Below are 21884 nucleotides of genomic sequence, written 5' to 3' on the forward strand. Positions count from 1 at the left end.
CTTTTTCCTATGCAGTGGCTTCCTGCACTTTTTCATCTTTTCATTAGACTATCAAGAACATTCATATAGATCTTTACGTACCAATTTTGCCCATCAGACACTACAGATTAGTGCAGATGATAACTACTGATGACACAAAAGGATATATTATTACAGTCAAAAATTTTCCCCATCAATTTTATAACTTCATTCAATTGTTGAAATAAAATCTGTCACGGAATCAACAACCAGATGTGGTTAATGTCAGCAAAAGACATGGAAAAGATATCGACTGCCTCCAAGTGAGGAAATTTACCCATCCTCTCGGAAATAATATGGTAACAAAGTACGACATAACAGCATGCCTACCAACTGAAGGAGCACTACTACCAGTTCCAGCAAATGAACATGAAGCATCACCGCCACGGCCTCCATTACCCCAACAAAAACTAAATGCAAAGATTGAAGAAGAATCAGCTGGCTCAGCAACACAGACTCAGGTTGACACCACCATCTCTTTGAGCCCTTCTACATCCTCTACACCTGAAGCCACTCCTGCCACAACAACACCCCAGCCAAGTGACCAAAGGCAAACTAAATCAACTTGCAACCCGAGGGCGTTCACCTCGTCCCTCCTCGGTTTCGCGACAGAGCGAGGTGACCTCCGTGAGTCCCGTGCCACCTCGGCTCGTTGCCTCGCCCCCTGGGCCGGCCTCAGTCTCTCCGATGTGGCTTCACCTCGCTCGGCCTCCTATCTGACATCTGACGTACCACTGAAAAGGCTGATTTGTGCATGACAGAATGGCATAACAGTGACATGACCATTGCTATGTCCTTTCCATTAGGCTTAAATCTGACACTATCAGCCCCTAAGGCCCACGAGAACCGGAGCTTATCATTCTTTTCACCATATTATCTACTATAAATACCCTTCTATACACATATATATACTCTCACTCACACACATACTAGAAAGACTAAGACCCTTGCTTTTATTTTGTAATTGGGCACCCGAACTAACTTGATCGTTGGAGTGGGACCGAGGGACCAAGCCTGCACTCTTTGTGCAGATTTGATAGGTGAATCCCTTCGCTTTGGTTCAATCATCCGGAATTCGACTCTTCACAACCATCACGATCACATTGTACACATCAACTTTTGTGGTTTTGCCTAGCTAATGTGTATAATATGCACTTCATGATGCTTTTGTCAAACTTAAAGCCTCATCTCCATCGACTGTATTTCTAACAGCTAGAAGAATCCTTTCGTCGAGGCTAATTAGCTCTTGCTAACTTTTGATGGCCTACTGAGAATACTTGCTAAAGGCCATATATAAATATATCTCATGTATGAATGTAAAAAATAGAAATAATTATAAGAACATCCCTGAAAATTCCTGAAATGACAAAAACACAAATTTTATCCAGTACCAAAAAAGAGAATATGAGACCGAACAATTACAAGATACTAATTACAATTACAAGATACTAATTAAACAGTTAATAAATTTTATGAATAAATAAGTTTTAATTGGCTTCAAATTATTCATTTTAGCAAGAACCCTTCTAGTCAAGCAAGCAGATTTTTTTACCCAAGTGCGTTTAGTCATTTTTCATTCTTTTGGATGTAGTATAAACTTACGTCTCATGATATACTATTCCAATCATGGAAAATGGTTATATTTTCATAGCATCCATATTTTCTTGCGACTTAAAATTTTTGTTTGAGAATTCAAATTATTTTCTATATCTATAATTAGCTTACATTTACCTCAAAAAAGGTCCTTATCTAAGCTAACTAGAGATTTTACGGTCATTTAACCATTTATTCTTATCAATTAAGTTGAGTCTTGAGAACCGTGGTCTCAAATTTGAGAAATAAGAACATTATATCAAATTAATTTTTTTCAACGCAAAAACTTATGATTGTAAATAACTTTTTTGAAATTTTTGGGCAACAAAAGTAGAACGTGCGATGACACTAATTTAATATTGAAGTTTTTTTCTTTGGTAAAAAATTCTTAACTACATAATACAAATAGTAATCTTAAAATTTTTTTCGAGAAGGCAATTGAGTTTTTTGCAATCTCAGGGACACGTGACACACGTCCATCTGCCTCCCATTCTTCTGTACACAATAAACTAGAAAATACTAAAAGATAATTAGCTACAAGAATAAAAAAAAAAAAATTTTGTCAATATTAATCCAGAGATTAATTGAAAGAGGTAACTTGATAAGAAAATTTAAAATTGGGGGTAGAAAACGAATTAAGGTAAACCTTCAAGGACTTCGACGACAGCCTTAAATCCTAACGCTATAGTTAAAATCGTAAAACCCTTCGCAGAACCCTCTAATCTTATAGACCAGCAGGAAGAGCAGAACAGGCAGGCCGATTTGTGGATCTTCCTTCCGGTAAAATTCATTCTCAACCCTTGTTCTTGTTTCATAGCCTTTGGGGCTTTTCTTTTTCTTTTATTTTTCTTTTTCCTCGGAATTCTGAATGTAATTGATTTGGGCCCTGAAAGCTGAATTTCATTTCCCTTGAATCTGGTCTATTTTGTATAGTTTTTTTAGTTGCTTGGCTTTTTTTTTTTGGGGGGTTCATTAATGTATTTTTTACGATCATCTTGATTTTGGATATTTTGATAATTTCGATTGTGATATTCTTACATGACATAAAAATATGGCATTGTGATATTGAAGTAAAATGATTAATGCTTTGGCCATTTATCAAACAAATCAAGAGCATAAGATTGCGTTGGGAGGTAAAAATATGAATTAATAGATTGATGAACTTGGAGCTGTATCATTTTCTTTCATTCAGAATTATTAAGCATGATCAAGGTGGTTGTATCTAATGTGAGAGAGCAGGGGAACTGCTCCCTTCTTGAATGACGAGGACTAGGAGGAAAATCGGATCAAGTTGTTTGTGGTGCGAGAAGGGAGGCCATCTGCAACGAGTATTTTGCTACATTAAGTAGAGGAGGTTCAAAGTTAATTTGGAAGTTGAATGCTTGATGGTAAGTTAAGGCCAGAGAGCTCTAGTGGAGAAAAGCTTACCGGAGGAATTTGCTTGTATTTCTGCAGAAGTGTATTGCAGGGTCGTAAGTGGCTATTTTTGTAGTAGTAGTTTACAACCTTTATCATTTTTTGTGGTAGGATGGTACCAGTAATACTTATGGTGTAAATTTTGTTGCAGTTTTTGATCAAAAGGTACTGTTGGAAGCTAGAGATCTGTAGGTGGAGAAGGTTTTTGTGATACTGGATGAATTTGCTCGGATTTTTGTGGAAGTCCCATTTGGGAGTCATAAGTGGCTAACTTTTGTCACTGTAGTTTACTAACTTTGTGATTGGTCACTGTAGGATGATAGGAGCAGTGCCTTTGCTTTTTTTTTTTTCCAGCTTTTTGTTCAATAGGTACTGATCTTATAGTTGTAACAGTAAAATTTGATGTCTTGGACACCAGTAGTAACAAATGGTTTAGTATAGCATTTTGTGTGTTGCGCAAAATCTGTGCAGTATAGATCAGCTTCTGTTCCTCTTAAATGCCCGGTAGTTTTTTTATTTTTTTGGAGCATGCCTGGAAGTATTTTGAAGTTTTGTGTTTTCAAAAATGCTGCTGTTAATTCATTTAGTTATTTTTATTGAGCCTTTGATGTAGCTAGCTATTTATACTAGTTCTATGCATTGATTGGCAACCGTATAAAGCGCTACTGTGCCTTGGTTAAATCAGCGGGGAAGCCACCCTAACAAACTTGTCTTGTGGGATGGAGAAAACCTCAAATCGGATAGGTGAAGAGATGTTGATGGGGCCTCTTCACAGGAAATGCCGGAACGGGTGGAGTGATTAGGGATGAATAAGACTGTTATTTATCAGGCTTTATGGTTAATCTGGATAAAAAAGCAATGCGGTGGCAGAACTTTGGGGGATGAACTACGGACACTCCATGGCATGGAATATGGGATACAAAAAGATTACTCTGGTGTTGGACTCACAAGTTGGGATACAATTGGTAGGTGAATCAATCACCTACCATTGGACTCACTTTATACAATTGGTAGGTGAATCAATCAGACGCTGGATGAACCAAGTGTGGGAGTGTAAGATGGAGCATTGCAGGAGAGAAACGAACATGGCTGCTGATTGGTTAGCTAAGCAAAGTCTTAATAGTCGGCTAGGTCTACAAGTATGTCCAGAACCTTCTACTCATCTTAAGCAGATCCTGTTAGCTGATGTAATTTGGGCGGCATACCCACTTCATGCAGTGGACCTATAGTCCTCCACTGCAGCACCCAAAAAAAAAAAAAGGAGAGGAGCTATTGTGAATAATTGAACTGCATCATCTTGACTTAAGCGGAAATGGAGAAATGTTCAAACTCCTGTCTTGAATCAAAAACTACTGAAGATGCTCTCTTTGGCTGCTTGTCCTCCAGTCCCTCTTCTTCGTCCATCTCCTCTAATTTTCATCTTTTTATGCATATTGTGAATCTGCTCCTGTCTTCTTTTACTTTTCCCTTCTACCTTTCTGAGATAAAGTTGAAGATACCGACTAATTAACTTCTTTCAAATTTAGCTTGCACTCTTGGAATTTAAAATAGTATTTCCTTGGTAATTATTCTTGGTGCCTATTTGTAAGATGCTTGAAGTTGGCCAAGAATTTTAACTGAATTGGTTTCTTGGAAGTTGTTCAAGTGTTATTGCACATGCAAAGTCAGCTAATTTTGCTTTCAATTTGCACACAGCTCTGTCTATAAAAATTTATGATACAGTAATTGATTTAACTAGTAGCTTCCCTTTTATTGCAGCTGCAAGAGAGAAGGTCTGGCGCATTGTGATATATTGGTAATTTTATTCATCACCAGCTAGCCACTCTGTAGATAATGGCTACACAGGGAAAGGAAGAAGAGCATCAACATTCAGGAGATAACCAACAAGCAACAAACCAAGCTGATGTTGGCTGGATGGGAGCGATTCAGCAACAATATCGCAGAATCAAAGAAAATGCAGAAACCTACCCTTATGTATGGGGTTCTTATATTGTTGTGTATGGTGGATTTGGACTCTGGTTTGCCTACAGATGGAGAAAGCTCAGAAGAACTGAGGACAGAGTTCGAGTTCTGCAAGAGAGACTCCGCAAACTCATTGAAGCTGAAGAATCAGCAAGTTCTAAAGTTGCTGAAAGTTCTACAGTAGGTGAAAAGGCACCAACGTCTTCTGATAAATCCAAAATTTAGTTTCTGCTGTTCCCAATTGAATTCAATGTGTTTCCTGAAAGCTGTTAATATCACACCTTTTGATGTTTTAAATGGCTGGAAAAGCGTTTGATTGGTAAATCTGGAGAAAATTTCTGTGACAATGATTTGCTAGAGCTAAGTGCTAACAGAGAAAGCCAAATTGTAGAGCATGTTGGTCTTGATATAGTTTTGCTACTCTGATGTATGTGGCATTTATTTCTGCAAACTAATATGTAGAATTAGATTCTTGAAATTATTTCTATTTCCATAAATGCTTGATCATTGAAGAAGTTAAATCATTCCAGTCTGGAAATCCGAATCTTACCACATGGGAAATTTTTCTTTTTTAACAAAAATTTGGTGAAATATCTGTCTCCGGGAACAGATACCACCAAGATTGTCACATTATTAGCATGTCGGTAGCCGTAACCTCAATCACCCTCTCAATCTTGGAAACAGACTATTGGGTGAGGGAGGCGTTAGTGAGTTAATAATGTGATAGTACCAATAGCATTGGAGTATTTCTTCCCTGGTAGGATGGTAGCGGGTCAAGTACCATAAAAAATCCTTCTTATCAAAACCCTACTTGTATATCTTAGGCTTTGCTTGGATTGCTATTTTCCGTAGAAAAATTTCGTCATTTTCCGTGAACACATTTCCCCATTACCTTTTTTCCTCACATACATCAAATCGCTACAGTAATTTTTCAATGAAAAATGACGGAAAATGCAATCCAAACGGGACCTTAGTTTTTTACCAAATTTTTTCGGGTGACTCTATGGATTTTAAGTTTCATTATCAAACCCTCTCACTTCCGGGTTCGGATTATTCATTGGGTAACTTCTACCCACTAATTTGAACAATTCAGAAAAATTAATACATGCATAATGTTAAATCAACACAACATGTTAAATTTTAAACTTTGGTAGAGTCATACAACCTATATGAGAGAAATTCAACATTTTATTAAGGATATTATATGTTTGTATGTATCTATGTACACCAGGTTTCGAGTTTTTAGAGTTCTCTTACTAAACTTTATTAGATTATCTGTCAATTACCTCTCATCAATACCAAATCCTAACGGTATATCCATCGGTCATCTTATTTGATTAACTATGAGGCCGAGTACTCACAGGTATCAAATTTATCCTACCCATTGCCATCCCTATTTCTTCGTACACATTCTCAACCTCTAGGCCAAGATAAATAGCTAAGCAAATCAACTTCTTCCTTCAACATATATTTGGAGTTATATTCGTATTACACCATATACAAAGGTGATATGTTTCCACGCACTAATATCTATTAATGGTTTGATAGATAATTGAGAACACGCATAATATTAATACATGGCGTAACAGAGCATAACACTAAGAGTGTAACAAAGTATTTAACTCATTCAATACACAGTTTAGTTCTTGATTTTATAGCAAACTACTCCATGTAACATGTCCAATAGCTGGAGATGTAACTATAATTTAAACTAATACAAATCAGAAAACAAGGTAGAGAATCATATGTTTAAAATGAAAAATGATTTTTTCACCACCACCTAATAGACAGCTGATTAGCATACATGACGTACTATCTCAATATTTATTATCCCTCTTGCATTTACACATTTTTCAAATCCAACTTATTTTTCCAAAATACTAACTCTTGTTCCTTTTACTACTTGATATTGCTCATTGATACACTAAAATTAAGTTCGCATGGACCACTTATTGCAAATTTTGAAAATTCTGTTTAACTTATACTGATTTCTTTACTAGATAAACGGTATGGAAGTTTCCTATTATTGCAATGAGGTTAAGGTTTCTGTATTTAACAACAAAAATACAAAACTTCCGCTCCAAATAGCATGCAAAGGTTCGGCCAGCAAAACATCTTCATGACTTTTTTTTTTTTTTTTTTGTAGCAATCATGTTGGAATTATTGAGAGATCTAGATGTTCGTCAATATTGGTGAAAGAATGGAAAAAGTTCAAGCGAGTTTTGCTAAACCAGTTAGTCTACAGCTCTAAATCATTTTGTTCTGAAACAATGAAGGAACATCATTTTCTTCCCAGAATACAAAGTAATTGGAGAAGAATTTCTTGAACAAATGGAACACGATAACGCAAACTCTACGTCTGAGCAGCACCCGACGGGGAACTAGAGTAGAGGAGAAATTGAGACATAATACAGGGACTTTCAGAAAATATAGCCAGAGCTTTTTCCACTAATCCAATAAAAATTAACCCTTTAAATGCAACCGATAATGGCTTATCCCTCAGATATTTAAATAGTTGTAAAAAAAATCAGCAAAATGATGATTTGGTGGCATACAAGGGCAAAAGAAATCATGGCATCAAGCAACTAATTGTTAGATGCCTAGACATTACTGCTACCCGAGAGTAATTCATCCTGCAGCTCAGTACTACAGAGGCAGAAATAGAGGAAGTTTCTTTAAAATCAATGAAACTACGTCAAACAACTATATATCAAGCACATTTACAAGTTACATTTACAAACCAAGCCTCTTAGGCCTGAGATAAGTAGAAGAACCTTGTTTCAGTCCTGGCATTGAAACTTGCTGCTGTTCCTTAGCCCTTTTTTGCCTCTCTTTCTCCTTGTTCTCTCTTTCCAACTCCGCTTGGACCTGACGTAACTTCTCCATCTCTTCCTCCATGACAGTTTTCTCTTCCTTCTGTCTTTTTTTATGTTCCAAAAGTGATGTATCAGAATCCTTGACGGAGAAAAACATAGGTCCCAACTCAGCCAACCACTGAGGCTCCACTGCTGTCACACATTGCATGTACTCCTTTGTGGTCAAAATTAACTCATGATAAACCACATAATCAGGAGTGTAACCCAAACCATATAGGGCACTACTTGGATGCAGGTGGCATGGCATTCCATTCCTACAATTGACATACTCCCCAACTCCCTTTAGCCTTGCGGCATTATGGAAATACGCAGAACAAATGGCCTTTCGGACAATGTCCCAATCAGGATCACAAGAAGTGAGAGGAATTTTCAGTGTCTTGAGAATGTCCAGCAACTGGGACCTCACCTCTCTAGCTTTGCGTAACCCCTTGACATGCAAAAAGTGATCATTGCACCAATCACCTCGATATTGATTTGCTTTCCACTGCTGGTAAACATTAAGAAGAGTAAGGTGGTCTGATTCCGGCACAAAGAACTTCTCCCTTGCAGCATCACTCTCCTCTGCCCTGTCCTTGGGCCTAAAGAAGACAGATGGCACAGAAAGCATTGAGACAATTGTCAGAACCTCATTTATACATTCAAGTTGTTCGCCAATAAGCAACATTTTTGCGAGGGGAGGGTCTAGTGGGAACTCCACCATCTTCCATCCAAGGTCAGTAAGGTTCCCCACATTATCAAGTGCACCTAAAACCCATAATTGGTACATGGAGTTAAGAATATTGTCTTGGGGAGGAGGGTCCATAAAATCAAAATCCAACAAGTTCTCGATTTTGAGAGACTTGAGCAACAACACCACGTTGCCTAGATTGGTCCTCTGAATTTCTGGCACAGGACTTGGCAACATCTCGTTTTGGTATGCACTCTCTGTATACAGTCGATAACAAGTGCCAGGCCCAGTTCTACCAGCACGTCCAGCACGCTGATCAGCAGCAGCACGGCTAACAGGGAAGACTTGGAGAGCATCCATACCCATCCGAGGGTTGTATACCTTCATTTTACCATAGCCCGTGTCTATGACATAAAAAATTCCATCCACTGTCAGAGAGGTCTCTGCAATATTCGTGGCAACAATACATTTTCGTGCTCCATCTTCAGCTTTATCAAAGATTTTTGCTTGCAAGTCAGCTGGCAGCTGTGAGTATATAGGAAGAATTAAGAGCTTGGGGACTTGCTTCGTTGAAGAGACGAGCTGTTCCATACGTTCTGAAAGGGCATAACAGGTCGCCTCAATCTCATCTTGACCAGTCATAAAGATCAGTATGTCACCAGGTGCACTTGTAATGTGGATGGTCATAGCCTGCTTAACTGCAGCCTCAACATAATCTTCACACGGAGATTTACTGTACAATGTTTGGACCGGAAATGTCCTTCCAGGAATGTAGAATATTGGAACACTGCGACAACACAAAAAGAATGATCATGTTAGAGAGAGAGAGAGAGAGTAGCAAAAATGAAAATGATTAGAACCTAGTTGGTACAAATTAAAATTACCTCCCGAAGAAATTTGAGAACTTTTGAGCATTAAGAGTGGCTGATGTCACAATAAGCTTAAAATCACGACGTCTTGCAACAACTTTCTTAAGGATCCCAAAAAGTACGTCAGTACTTAGTGATCGCTCATGTGCTTCATCCATTACAACAACACTGTAAAATCAAGAATGAAGCAGGTAAATGATACCATTCTGCTCACCAAAACTGGTGGCACATGCATAGTTGAAGAACTACAGAAATCTTAAGTATCACCATCTACGCATTAACCATACCGGTATTTGTCGAGGTCAGAATCCTTCAGTGTCTCCCGGAGAAGCACACCATCAGTCATGTACTGCATCATATAAAAAATTAGACCTCATAATTTGGCAAATAGATATTTAAAAGGCTAAACATACCCACACAAAAAACAAAAAAAAAAAACCTAAACTACACAGCTATATATCCAAAAGCAAATAGCATAGCAGCTTTGCCAATGCACTGGTCCAAAAAGCAAAAATGACAAACTGGAAAAGAACAAAATGCACAATTCCCCAACTACTTCCCACTTGGAGATTAAGTTCATAAATTTCTGTTGTTTTACATCATACTATTACAAGTATCCTAACAAGCAATCAAAGAGCAATAACACTATACATTTGGGCTAAGAAATGCCCAAATTGATAACAAAATTACCTTAATAACAGTGTTTGGCCCAGTTACATCTTCGAAACGAATTGCATATCCAACTCTATCACCAAGCTCAGTTTCCATCTCCTCACTGACTCGTTTTGCCACGCTCATAGCCGCTACACGTCTGGGCTGGGTGCAGCCAACAATTCCATTTATTGTATATCCATCTTCATGCAGATACTGCAGACAATGAACAAAAAGTTTAGATGAATAACACTCCAATCACAAGCGGAAGTCTAGCAAATGTAAGGTAATAATGGTGAGTGATATCAGTTTGAACAAACCTGGGTCAGTTGTGTAGTCTTTCCAGAACCAGTTTCTCCAACCACCACCGCCACCTGGTTTTCACGGATGACCTAGACGAAAAAGAGGCAGCAGTTGATTAGAGGAGAAAAGCGCTAGGACAAACAAGTGGAGTTGCATAGAAGGTTGCTAATAGTGAGAAAGTTTTGCAGTATAAGAGTCCACTAAACAAATGGTGTAGTGTACATGTGATTCTACATCAAAAATGAAGGATTAATGTCATATTGGCTTGCAGAGAGTAGCTGTATCCACCAAAAGGTGACCATCACTGGATCATGAAAGCTTCAATATGTAGAAATGTTCAAGAACGCCCAACCCTCCCCCAAAACAGCTCTTAAGTGCTCCGAAAATCATCAGGTCTCAATTAAAGTAATTTCCCAAGCTCTTAAAAACCCAAACTGCAGATCCTCAATTTTAAGAGAAAAATTATATAGATAGGAAGAGTATTTCCATTTCAGCAGAAACAGGGGAGAGAAACTCATAGACCTAAATAAACCCGACTGCAATTTCTAAACATGATACCACTTAGTCCTTTATTTTAGACAATAAGAAGACCTATTCTCATAATCTATGAAACTTTAGCATCACCAAACTCACAATGTCATGGAGCTCCTATCATGATACCGTGGACATGTACAGTAATGCATCTCATGACACTCCTTGAAAAAATCAAACAGATACAAGGACAGAGATTAGACCTGAAGTAATTCATCCCTTATGGAGAAAATAGGCAAATACTGCCTTTGTTGTGCCATTGTTTTGGACTTTGCAAAGTCACTCACTGCTTCCCCTTTTTTCAAGTGCTGTGCGAACCTGGCATCTTCCTTGAAATCAACTTCACCCTCTTCTCCTACTACAGCTGTATCTGCATCAATCTAGTGGTAGATTCAACCAAGAAAATTAAATCCACATCTTTTGCTAGTCACTTGTCAGATAAAGACCTTCAATTGAATTGCACGCGATTATTAGAAAGTCATACCTGTTCAGATGACTTTTCAACACCAAGGATATCCCCAAGTTTTGAACCAGCGAGTTCCCAAAAACGTTGGCGTGATTTATTCATGCTTTGCTTTTCATGAATTTCACGTACTAAGGCTGATCCTTTGCGTGATATTATAGCCATATCTGATGTTGGGTCCTTTATTGGCATTATAGGCTCAGCCTGCTTTGTGAAGACAATCCTCCCATCGAGAAAAGGGGGCTTTGTATCTGTGAAAGGAAATGTCAAAAATATAGATAAAGCAAAAAAATCAAGTTAATCAGGTCCATTTAGTTCCATTAGCTACACATTAAGGTGGCATAGTACTAAAATATCATACCATGAACTAAAAGAATAACTTTTCGTTCTTCCTCGTCATCAAATTCAGTCTGCACTTCTGTACTTCTAACAGCTCCTGATCTCAAAAGTTGTCGGTCCTCCCATTGAGCGTTATCTGCAGCACGCTGAGATAACTTTTTGCTCTGAGCAAGTGTCATCATGGTTCCATCTCTTCGAACCTACAACAGAAAAGTAAAATGACAATCAACATTCATAATATATGTATACTAATATAGTAGATATCTTAAAAATAGAACAGGTGCTACATGACTATGATGCAATTGAGCTACCCAGATTAAAATAACAATTGGCCTTTGGAGAGGAAAGATCACACACAAATAATTGATAAAAATGTCTTCACAAAAATTAAGTGAGCAAACAAAACCATAAGATCACACAGACGTCATAGACATCGAATATGATGTTTCCAGGTCTACTCCATCTATTTGGCATCCAAGGCCTAGTATGAATACAAAATCTGTTCCCTCACTACTCACTAGGAAAAGGATCATTAACGCAGTTAATATGATGTATTTAAACAATAACAATCAAAACAGCACTAAAAGAAATAGTTAGATGAAATTTTTTGTGTTTACTTCATTCAAATAAGCAGAATGAAAGAACAATTAAGTCAGACTGAATGAATAAACTGTTCAAATGAACAATTTTAGGTGAGAATATTTAAAGAAAACGCAAATGTTTCATTTTAGTTACTTCACCTGGTGATTTCAAAGAAGCGAATAAGCAAATGCTTAGCCCAAAAATTGTTACCAAAAGAATCTCAAAGAAGTGAAGGAACAAATGCAAATGTCCTTTTGCAATTAACTTGCCCTACATTTGACATAGATGTTCTAAACACAAAATTGTCAGCATTGTCACCAACGGAATCTCAAAAGATTAGTGTACAGATAGCTTAAGGAGAATGAGTAAATCCAAATGGTGCAGAACTTAAATTACTGTCTGGAAGTATATTACAGTTATACAGATGGCTGAAGGAAAATGAGTTAATCCAAATGGTGCAGAACTTAAATTACTATCTGGAAGTATATCAGTCATAAAATCAGTTTTGCTACTTATATGTCATAAAATCAGTATATGTGCTTCATCCCACAATGCACTTTAAAATAAATCTCCCAGTGATCCTATACAGACCAGTGCACTAAGTCACCAGCAGATATATTACAAGATGTTACATGAAGTCATTTTATTGGATTTTCCTGTTGCTTTTTTATGCAGTATTCTTCCAAAACCACACCAAATTTGATCACATGCTGCTCAGGGTGAAAAACTACTGCAGCAAAGTGTCATTTTACCAGATGCTGCAAGGACGCATGCACAAAATTTCTTGTCAATTTAAATGTACATGATGTTACCATCCACGTTTTAAGTATGAAACCATAGCCAACTTAGGAAATTTTCAAGTCCTTTTATCTACAGATGTAACACTCTAAAAAGAGCACAATCTGTATACATATGATTTGTCTCAGTCAAAAGCACTTGCGAGCACCAACATCATGCATATGCCCATAAGATTGCTATTAATATCTGCAGATGCATATTAAGATGCTGGAGATTTACCAGTCGTTTGGCCAACTCTGCCTCTTTTTTCTGGAAAGAAGCCTCGTCACCAAGGAAAATTGAGGAGCTATCGCCATCAAAAGCTGCACCTCCTTCCTCTCTATCATACCTGACCAATGATTATATTAACCATAATTATAAAAAGAAGAAAGCACAAAGAAATCAACATCCTATTCCTGACATTTAAGATAGGCTACATTAGTCTTCTATCTTCAAATACGCCCACACAAACACCCATGCTCTGTTTCAGTTGATTCTCATTACAAGTAACACAAAATATTGAATACCTGGATTAGGAAATGAAAAGATCTGATAGTAGCAGCAATTAGTTACAACTGAGATACATGTCTAATCCCTGGGGCTGTGCAACACTTTAACATGAAAGGGGTACCTACACTATTCTTTAGATATCATCTTATTTAGCTAATAACCAAAACTCAAACCTCCAAAATGTCTCATCTGACAGAGCTAATGCCAAACGATAGCAACACAACATCACCTAAATATATATTTCTACATTCTGCTGGAAAAACAATATACCTGTTCAATTTACAGTTTCTCCTAGGAATTCTCGCTAAAAGTTTTTAGCAATTGAAATAGCTGCATGAGAGAAAAGTATACTTGAAGTTGGAGCAAGTGTAACAACTATCCGAGCACCTCCTTTTCTCTTGCATTCTAAAGCAAATGACAGAGAGAGACAACAATAACTTATATCCCTCAGAAATACCACATATGACACATAACCACATCTCTTTTTCTCTTTCTATGCAATTTCTAAATGTTATTTGTTCATCCAACCAAGAAGAGAAGTAAACTTAATACTTTTTGGAGTCCAAAAGGCCTGATCAGAAGGTGGAGTTGGTCAATTAAAACTCTCGAGTTGAATAAATTTTGGTACCAACTAGTTCATCAATTTTCGTACCTGGGAATTTAATCGTGATAGGTACTTCAGTATGTCGATGGTTTACCCTCACTTGAAGAGTATCCCAAAATAGGTGAGGAAATGACACCACCAAGATTGCTGGTAGGCCATTGGTAATAGACAAAAGGTTTTGAAACAAAAACCAAAACATAAGCGGAAGGAATGCAGGAAGAGAAGTTTAACAAAATCAGACCAGAGATCTAAAGGAACAACAGCGGGAAATTGAAGATAGTAAAAAAAGGACAAATCAGAAATTATAGGAATCACTCCTAGAAACATTTAGGTGCTATTCCCAAGGCTAGGTTGTATGAGTACCACACAACCCTCAGAAAAGACAATACATCAGCAGGAGTTTTATACAAAGATGAAACTCCATTCTTTTCTCCATAGAGAAGTGCAATTTTAATAGGCTCCTAAACCAAATCCCATACTGATTAGGAATCACACCACCTCCTACAATCCATCTCTCATACTAAAATTACTTGAAATCAGAAAGCATTCATTGACTCTAAGACGGTAACCGAAAAACCAGATTCTTGCAAAAAGTAATATTAGTAAGATACCCCTAAATCTGAAAATTCAGAGAATCTCAGTAAGCGTAAAGTTAATTAAATACTTAAATAAACTTGAATAAAAACACTTTTAAGACTCAGAGTAACACCCAAATGGGCTCCTTGTCTCCCAATGGTGCTGAATCAAAGCCTGGGATCATAAAGCATCTCAAAGCCTTTTATAAACTTTAGTCTACTGCTGCCATTTGTCTTTATCAATGGTCAGAGTCTACCAGTAATTCTTCGTTACCTAGCAGAAGGGGTAAAATTCCCTTTGATGTCTAGCAATTACTGGAGATTTAATCCTTCAGTTCCTTTATGATCTCTTCTTTTTCCTAGCAAATCACTGCATGGATTTCCCTACCTTCGGCTCCTAACTACAGCCTCATTGCTAATTCTTGTGTATCCTAATCCATGAAAAGTTATCATCTCTTATGGTGCTCAGTGTAGCACGATCTTTTAAGGTGGTAGGGGACAAAATCATAGTTACTCATATTCGTACTGCCCTTGATGATTGAAAAACTTTTGAATGGCTATACACCACACATTTACTTACATTATGGAGGAAAGGCAATTAACCCCTGCTTCATGGGGCTTACTTTAAGAAAATCACCCAAAAAAAATCTACTTGACAAATCCTTATGATAATTTTGGATGAAATTACCAGGCACGGTCGGAATTGTACTCCATCTCTAATCGCATGCTTTCAGTGATCTCTTGATCGTTATCATCAGTTGAATGATTGGTTTCAACTTGCGCATCCTGGAAACAATGAAAGCAGGAGAAACAAACTATTTCAATAGACTATTAAGGATAATTTGAAAAGCAACTATTTACAGAAAATTGACGAAAAGATGTAAATCTTCTAGACAATTTTCGAAGGAAAAAAATACCAGATCATAACAATATCAAATACCTCAAAGAAGCGCGAACTCTTGGAAGAATAGGTAAGGGATTTGGACCTTCCACTATTTCGAGAACTTGAAGATCCAACCGATGACCCAGAAGCCCGTATAGGAGTGGGTGAAGGAGCTACGCTGTCCCATGGTGAAGCTGAGGATCATGCAAGAATTACACAAAACCTACAGGTGACTTGATATACATTTACAAAATTCAAAATCTAGCCACTACAAAGACACAAAAGATTTGCTTTAGCCTACCAGTAGGAGTGTGTCCCCCCAACCATGGTGAAGCAAGGCGTGCATCAGGAGAGGCGCCAACAAACATTGGGGAAGGGGAAGGTTGATGACGTCTACTAGAGCGACTGTCCCGACGAGGTGTATCCTCCCATTCCCATTTACCATCATCCCATTCAGATCTGACTGTAAGATCACAAACATTCCCAATTAAAATAGCGCCACTGGAAATATAAATATTCTTGTGGATATTTTCAAAAGAATAGAGAATTGACTGCTAATAATTAACTCAATCAGAGAAAAAGAAACCTTTTTTGAATATATGGTGCAAACAGAGAATAAAAGTATCAAAGGAACACCATCAGTTAGCAGAGACTAACACCCATAGAAGGAACTCCTTTCTAGTCAAAGGTACTTAAACTACTACAAGCTATTCTATGACTGCATACCAGGAGCACAAGAGATCAACTACATACCAGGTGTCCTTACAGAACCTTCATATCTACTTCTTTTTCTTCCATATCCATCAGTATAATCACTTCCATGATGACGTGGCGACTCTCTATGACTGCCCCCTTCCCACTCAGTACTGTATCTCCTCACATCCCTGCTTCTGCCCCTATATTCCTCCCTCACTTTGCTGCTTCTCCTACCAGAGTCAAGCAAATCATGACGTGGAGTTGGTAACCGGAAACTTCCAGAAGATGCTTCCAGAACCTTAAATTAAAATGAAAATAGGCAAAGTCATTAACCCCACTGCCAAAGTAATGGTGCATACAACAGTATATGCACCACCAAATGCTGCTGCTCTAAAAATAATAGAAACCAATGAAGAAACAAGAAAACAAACAAGAGTTAAGCACCCATCTTTCTTCAGACTGAAACACATTCTCTTAGTCATAGGTAGACTAACATTAAAAAAAGATTTGCAATTGCTATTTGTTTTTCAAATATCCCATGTCCCCAAGATGTCAGAATGTATCTTCTAAACTGCACGAGAGAGAGAGAGAGAGAGCATGCAGATAGAAGGCATAGACTGGCATACTGCACTTCACATTTTGTCACAAACTCAGCTCAGGGATGCACAAGACTCAGCAAAAAGGATTCAATGACATGACAATGTTACAGCTCAGAGGAGTCTAAGGCCATGCAACTAAAGTGTCATGTATAGCTAATAACAACGAAGGAAACATCTATATCACCAGGTTGCTAATTCTAAAGAAAAGTGATAGCTCCATTGTAAACCTATAAGAATCCAAAACGCCAAAGAATTCATGAACAGTTTACTGATATGAACATAATAAGCTATAACAAATGAGCCAGGAAGCCACATCAGAAGTTATGTACCTCCAAATAGAAACATGTCAGCAATAAAGAAGTCAAATTTGAATTTGACATGAATTCTCCATCCTAACAAGAGTACTATTCTCTCAACAACCCTTTCAATCTTCAATTTGGATCTCTATTTCATATGTCAAGAAATCTATAATCCCTCTAAATATCTAAACCTCCAACAACTTTCTCAAATATTCACAACACTCTAAAGCCAACTCTAAGACAAGCAAGATAAGATAAACAAATTTATTGGAAAAAAAAAATAAATGACCTCTTCGGTTTATACACAACAAAAGCTCACGCTAGAACAGCAAAGCAAGTATGATAGACCATGGAAGTTTTCGCTGTTCTCAAAATACTAAGGTCCTGTGTGCTTTATAGATTCTCTTCTTAATACTTTCTTCCCCTTGTCACCAACTTCATCTTGAAAATTCACCACATGCATCAGTCAAGCATTTATTTACTTTGTATAAAAAAACAAACAAATGAGTTCCCTATTATGATAATAGACATCTATTTACATAACAAAATTTTGTCAATTTACAGCTGCTATGTCCAATTTCACTACTCTAACCTTATAAAACTAAATGCTCAGAACTCTTTTTTTCTCTTTCATATTTGTTTTCTTTCTTGTTCAACAATTTTTACTATTAGCAATCTAAATGAAGACTAATAGGAGAAGAGCATTACTACAGTGAAAACAGAAATTCCCGATTAGATAACTATTCTAGAAAGTTGGAAAGCCAAGTCAAGAAGCACAATTACTTCACAATTTACAAAATACATGGTTGCTGCAAAACTAAAATGATGAATACCTGAGTGTACTCGTCTGAATGATGCCTTGAGGATGAGTCACGAATATGTGCTCCTTCAGTTACAGTACTTTCTGCAAATTTATATGACAGCATCTTAAAAAAGATACTAAAAAGGAAACAAAACAGAAAACAGAAAACAAAATCAAAAGATGATTCTGATGTCTAACAAATTCATGTTCTCCTATGTAATTTTGCTGTCTCTCCCAAGTTCAGTCCATTTTACAAGGTTAAGCACAAACTCTTTCTGCGGTAAAAGGTTAAGAAAAGCAATTGCGTTAAATTACAGAAGTAGACAATGAAGAGTCACCTCTCTTTGATGTCTTGCTGGTGGAAGATTCACGATAATGCCTAGTTTTTAAATTCCGATGAACTTCTTTTGCATCATTTTCTCCTTCGTCGATCCCTGAGGAAGTAGACCTTTCCTCATCTTCATCTAGAGATGCCACTACAGAAGCAACTCTTTCCCTTGGTATCTTGAATCCAACATCCACATCCGACCCTGATCTTTTAGCATTAGCAAGCACATCCAACCCTATTTTAACGGCCAAAATGAAGTTGGTATAAGGAACAAGAGAATGAATCTTCATTTGCAAATGCAACAATATTTCCATGAACAGACATGGTGAATTATGAAAGGAATCAAAGCCACTAGGCTCTGACCACAACTCAAATGGCAACTTACCTAAAAGTGATTTCCTCTCTGAAGGTCTAAATACTACTCTATCTTTTCCCGGAGCAACTAGACCCCCACCAGTGGTTTTTTCAGGGTCTAATGTTGTGGTTGACTTGTCCAGGTCAATAGGTCCACCATTCCCCTGCTTCCAAAGAAAATGAAAAAAAAAAAAGAGGTACTAATAAGCAACATTAATCTTGAATGCCTGTCATAAAAAACTATCAAACATACACAGATAACATACCATGGTTAGAATCAGTGAGACTACCGCAAGTCTCAGTGAGTCAATTTGGCAATTACAATCTCAGATTTTTCTCCACGAAATACCGCAACAATCTAACAGTACCCAATCTGATCCACAAGAACAAATAAAACAAAATTAATGGCCATAAAACGCACCTTCCAAAAAGCGCTATTCATGAGACGACCCATATGCCAATTTAGTCAGCATACACCCAACAAACATAATTATCATCTAGTCAATAAACTCTATCACTTCCATGAGTTATTCACAGGTGAAAGCTTTGGAGAAACAATACAGACGGAGGAGGGAGAAGGGGCTTTGCGCCGAAATAGCAATGATTTTTTTAAAGAACGAAAAGAAAAAAAAAACACTTTTAATCCATAACAATCATATTCCGATTTGAATCACGCCTTATAACGTGGAACATTTTCCTAACTCTAATTCTATAAACACTATAAATCTCAATACATAGACATTACTCTCTAAAATTGATCCTTAGTTTTCAGCTGTGAAAGCCAAAAACCAAGGCAACAGAAGTAAAAAAGGCAGAAAATTGTGGAGTACCCGCAACACAAAGTGACGGCGGCAGACCCGAGACTGACTGTAGGAGCAGTAATCCGATGACCGAAACTGCGGCGCCGGCAAAGGCCGTAGCAACCGCTTAAATTTGGGGACGGGGTTTGAAGAAGAGGGCAAAGGAAGAGAGAACTGTTGAGAGGATTTGGAGACGGAGACCGGCGGGTTACGGAGAAGAAAGGAACGAAATCGAAATGGGTAGCCGGATTAAGCACCAGAGGGAAAAGGGACAAGGGAAAATAGAGCGGACGATTTTATCTGCATTAAATATTAATTAGTCGGTTAAGTTTTCTCTTCGACGCAGAATTGGATAATTTCTGCCGGTGCAAATATCCAGTAAAAAGAACAACATAAATTAAAGTCGGTTTGTGCAAATTTCATAAGAAAAGGAGAAATTACCTGCTAAAAATCAAACCAACCGGGAAAGTTTTTTTTAAATGTTTACTTCTTTTTTTTTCAGTGTAAATGAGTAATTTCGTGAGTGCAAATATGTCCTTTGCATCACAATCCAATTAAAATGTTTTAAAATTTTCATCCAATTTATGTAAATTTTCCTCTCCAATTAAACATATTTATATTTATATCTCTTTTAATTGCACGTGAGACATAATTTAAAGTTTTTTGTTCCATTAATGTTTTTTATTAACATAATATTTTTTTTTTTAATTTGCATTTCAATCTCTACATAATCAAAATGTATAAGGCGACAGCTATATTCAAATGATTTACATTATCTTATTTGCTTCACCTAGGCTATAGGTGATTATATGTTATAGGAAAAATGGCCATTTTCGTCTATAAACTTTTTTTTCCCGTCAATTTAGTCCCTAATTTTTATTTTTGGCCAATTTAATACATGAATTTAATTTTTGGATCCAATTAAGTCCTTCTACGGCGGCGCCACCACCTTTAGCTCCTAATTTAACATTAAACAAGGGCATTTTGGAAAATGCAAATTATCTCTTCTCTGCTACTAATCTCTGCCACCAAAAACCCATCTCCTCCTTCATCTCTTCTCCTTCTCTTTCCATCCACCTTTGAGGAAGTAGAAGAGGAAATCTGCAAATGTAGGTGAATGGTTCCCCAATATTTCAGCCCTTAAAGGTCTAGCTTTTTTATTTCTCTGGAGCATGACCTTGTAGCTTTAGGTCTCAACCATGCTGCTTTTTTGAAAAGGGGTTTTGCAGATGTGGCTAAAATCTGCAAAGCAAATGATAATAAGTATATTACACGCAAATTACTTCAGACCAATAAGAATAAACTGCTCTGAGTAACAGGAAAGCAACCTTTAACATCTTCACTCTCCAAAAAGCTTTACAACAAGGTGGCCTCCAGGCAGCAGAATCCCACGATGCTCTGAATCAGAACCAGAGCCATCTGATTGTTCCTTTTGTTCAACACTATCATCAGATTGCACGAAGGAATTTTCTTATATATTCGGGTCAAATGCATCAAAGAGAACAAATTCAGCTTTGAGAGAGAGTCACTCACGATTTTGAGATTTCAAAGAGGGTTCAGCGGCAGCGGCGATGCCAATTACTTTGGAAGAGGGTTCAGCGGAGATTCATCTTTGTAAGTTTGCTCAAGGAAAGATGGCTTTACACGAGATGAACATCCGGCATTACACGAGGTGAAATTGGATTTCTAGGCATATGGTTGTTCAAACCACGCACATCCCATGAACTATATGGTGGAAAATTAAGAGGTCGGAAATAAGGCGCTTGAACTGGTAGTGGTGATGCAATAGAAGGCCCAACAGTTGGTGCAGATATACGTGGAATGCTTCGTGGTCCAGAATGCAGCTCTGCTTCTAGCTTTCTGTACATCCACATCTGTTCAGCAGAACTTGAAACAACATGACCCCCTGAGCATGAACAAAATGGCAATTTTCCCAGTAAAATATTTTAGTGTTTATGTTTTACTGGTGTTGCTGGTATTCCAAAATCGCCGATCATGAAGGAAGAGATGGGATGTTGGTGGCAGAGGTTGGTAGCAGAGAAGAGATAATTTGCATTTCCTAAAATGCCCTTGTTTAATGTTAAATTAGGAGCTAAAGGTGGTGGCGCCGCCGTAGAAGGACTTGATTGGATCCAAAAATTAAATTCATGTATTAAATTGGCCAAAAATAAAAGTTAGGGACTAAATTGACGGGAAAAAAAAGTTTAGGGACGAAAATGGCCATTTTCCCTATGTTATAAAACAAGAATGAAATAAAATTGACACGTATTCTCAAATGAAAATACGGACTAATTTGGTATCTTATTTGCTTCACCTATAGGTGATTATATGTTATAAAACAAGAATGAAATAAAATTGACACTTATTCTCAAATGAAATTACTGGCT

The 21884-nt window shown here is 37.4% G+C and overlaps 2 protein-coding genes across 3 annotated transcripts; one reads left to right on the forward strand and one right to left on the reverse strand.

Moving 5' to 3' along the window:
• The first annotated feature begins 2320 nt into the window (after positions 1-2320).
• LOC113783512 lies at positions 2321-5470 on the forward strand. The gene is made up of 2 exons (XM_027329668.1): positions 2321-2391; positions 4786-5470. The coding sequence occupies exon 2, from the start codon at positions 4861-4863 to the stop codon at positions 5212-5214; it is 354 nt and encodes a 117-aa protein (XP_027185469.1). The 5' UTR covers positions 2321-2391; positions 4786-4860; the 3' UTR covers positions 5215-5470.
• Positions 5471-7467: 1997 nt separating this feature from the next.
• Positions 7468-19751, reverse strand: LOC113783062 (pre-mRNA-splicing factor ATP-dependent RNA helicase DEAH7). Of its 2 annotated transcripts, none has more exons than XM_027329085.1 (18): positions 19528-19751; positions 18964-19070; positions 18729-18861; positions 18354-18578; positions 18047-18117; positions 16373-16613; positions 15921-16082; positions 15677-15813; positions 15425-15522; positions 13288-13396; positions 11711-11888; positions 11371-11600; positions 11090-11266; positions 10373-10444; positions 10092-10268; positions 9689-9750; positions 9417-9569; positions 7468-9319 (listed from the first exon to the last, which is right to left on the reverse strand). In XM_027329085.1, the coding sequence occupies exons 2-18, from the start codon at positions 18964-18966 to the stop codon at positions 7723-7725; spliced, it is 3825 nt and encodes a 1274-aa protein (XP_027184886.1). In that variant the 5' UTR covers positions 18967-19070; positions 19528-19751; the 3' UTR covers positions 7468-7722. The 2 variants fall into 2 exon arrangements, with proteins under 2 accessions (XP_027184886.1, XP_027184885.1); XM_027329084.1 differs by having other exon boundaries at positions 18729-18864.
• Positions 19752-21884: the final 2133 nt, after the last annotated feature.

Source organism: Coffea eugenioides, chromosome 9 (genome assembly GCF_003713205.1).
Source record: "Coffea eugenioides isolate CCC68of chromosome 9, Ceug_1.0, whole genome shotgun sequence".
NCBI lineage: Eukaryota > Viridiplantae > Streptophyta > Magnoliopsida > Gentianales > Rubiaceae > Coffea > Coffea eugenioides.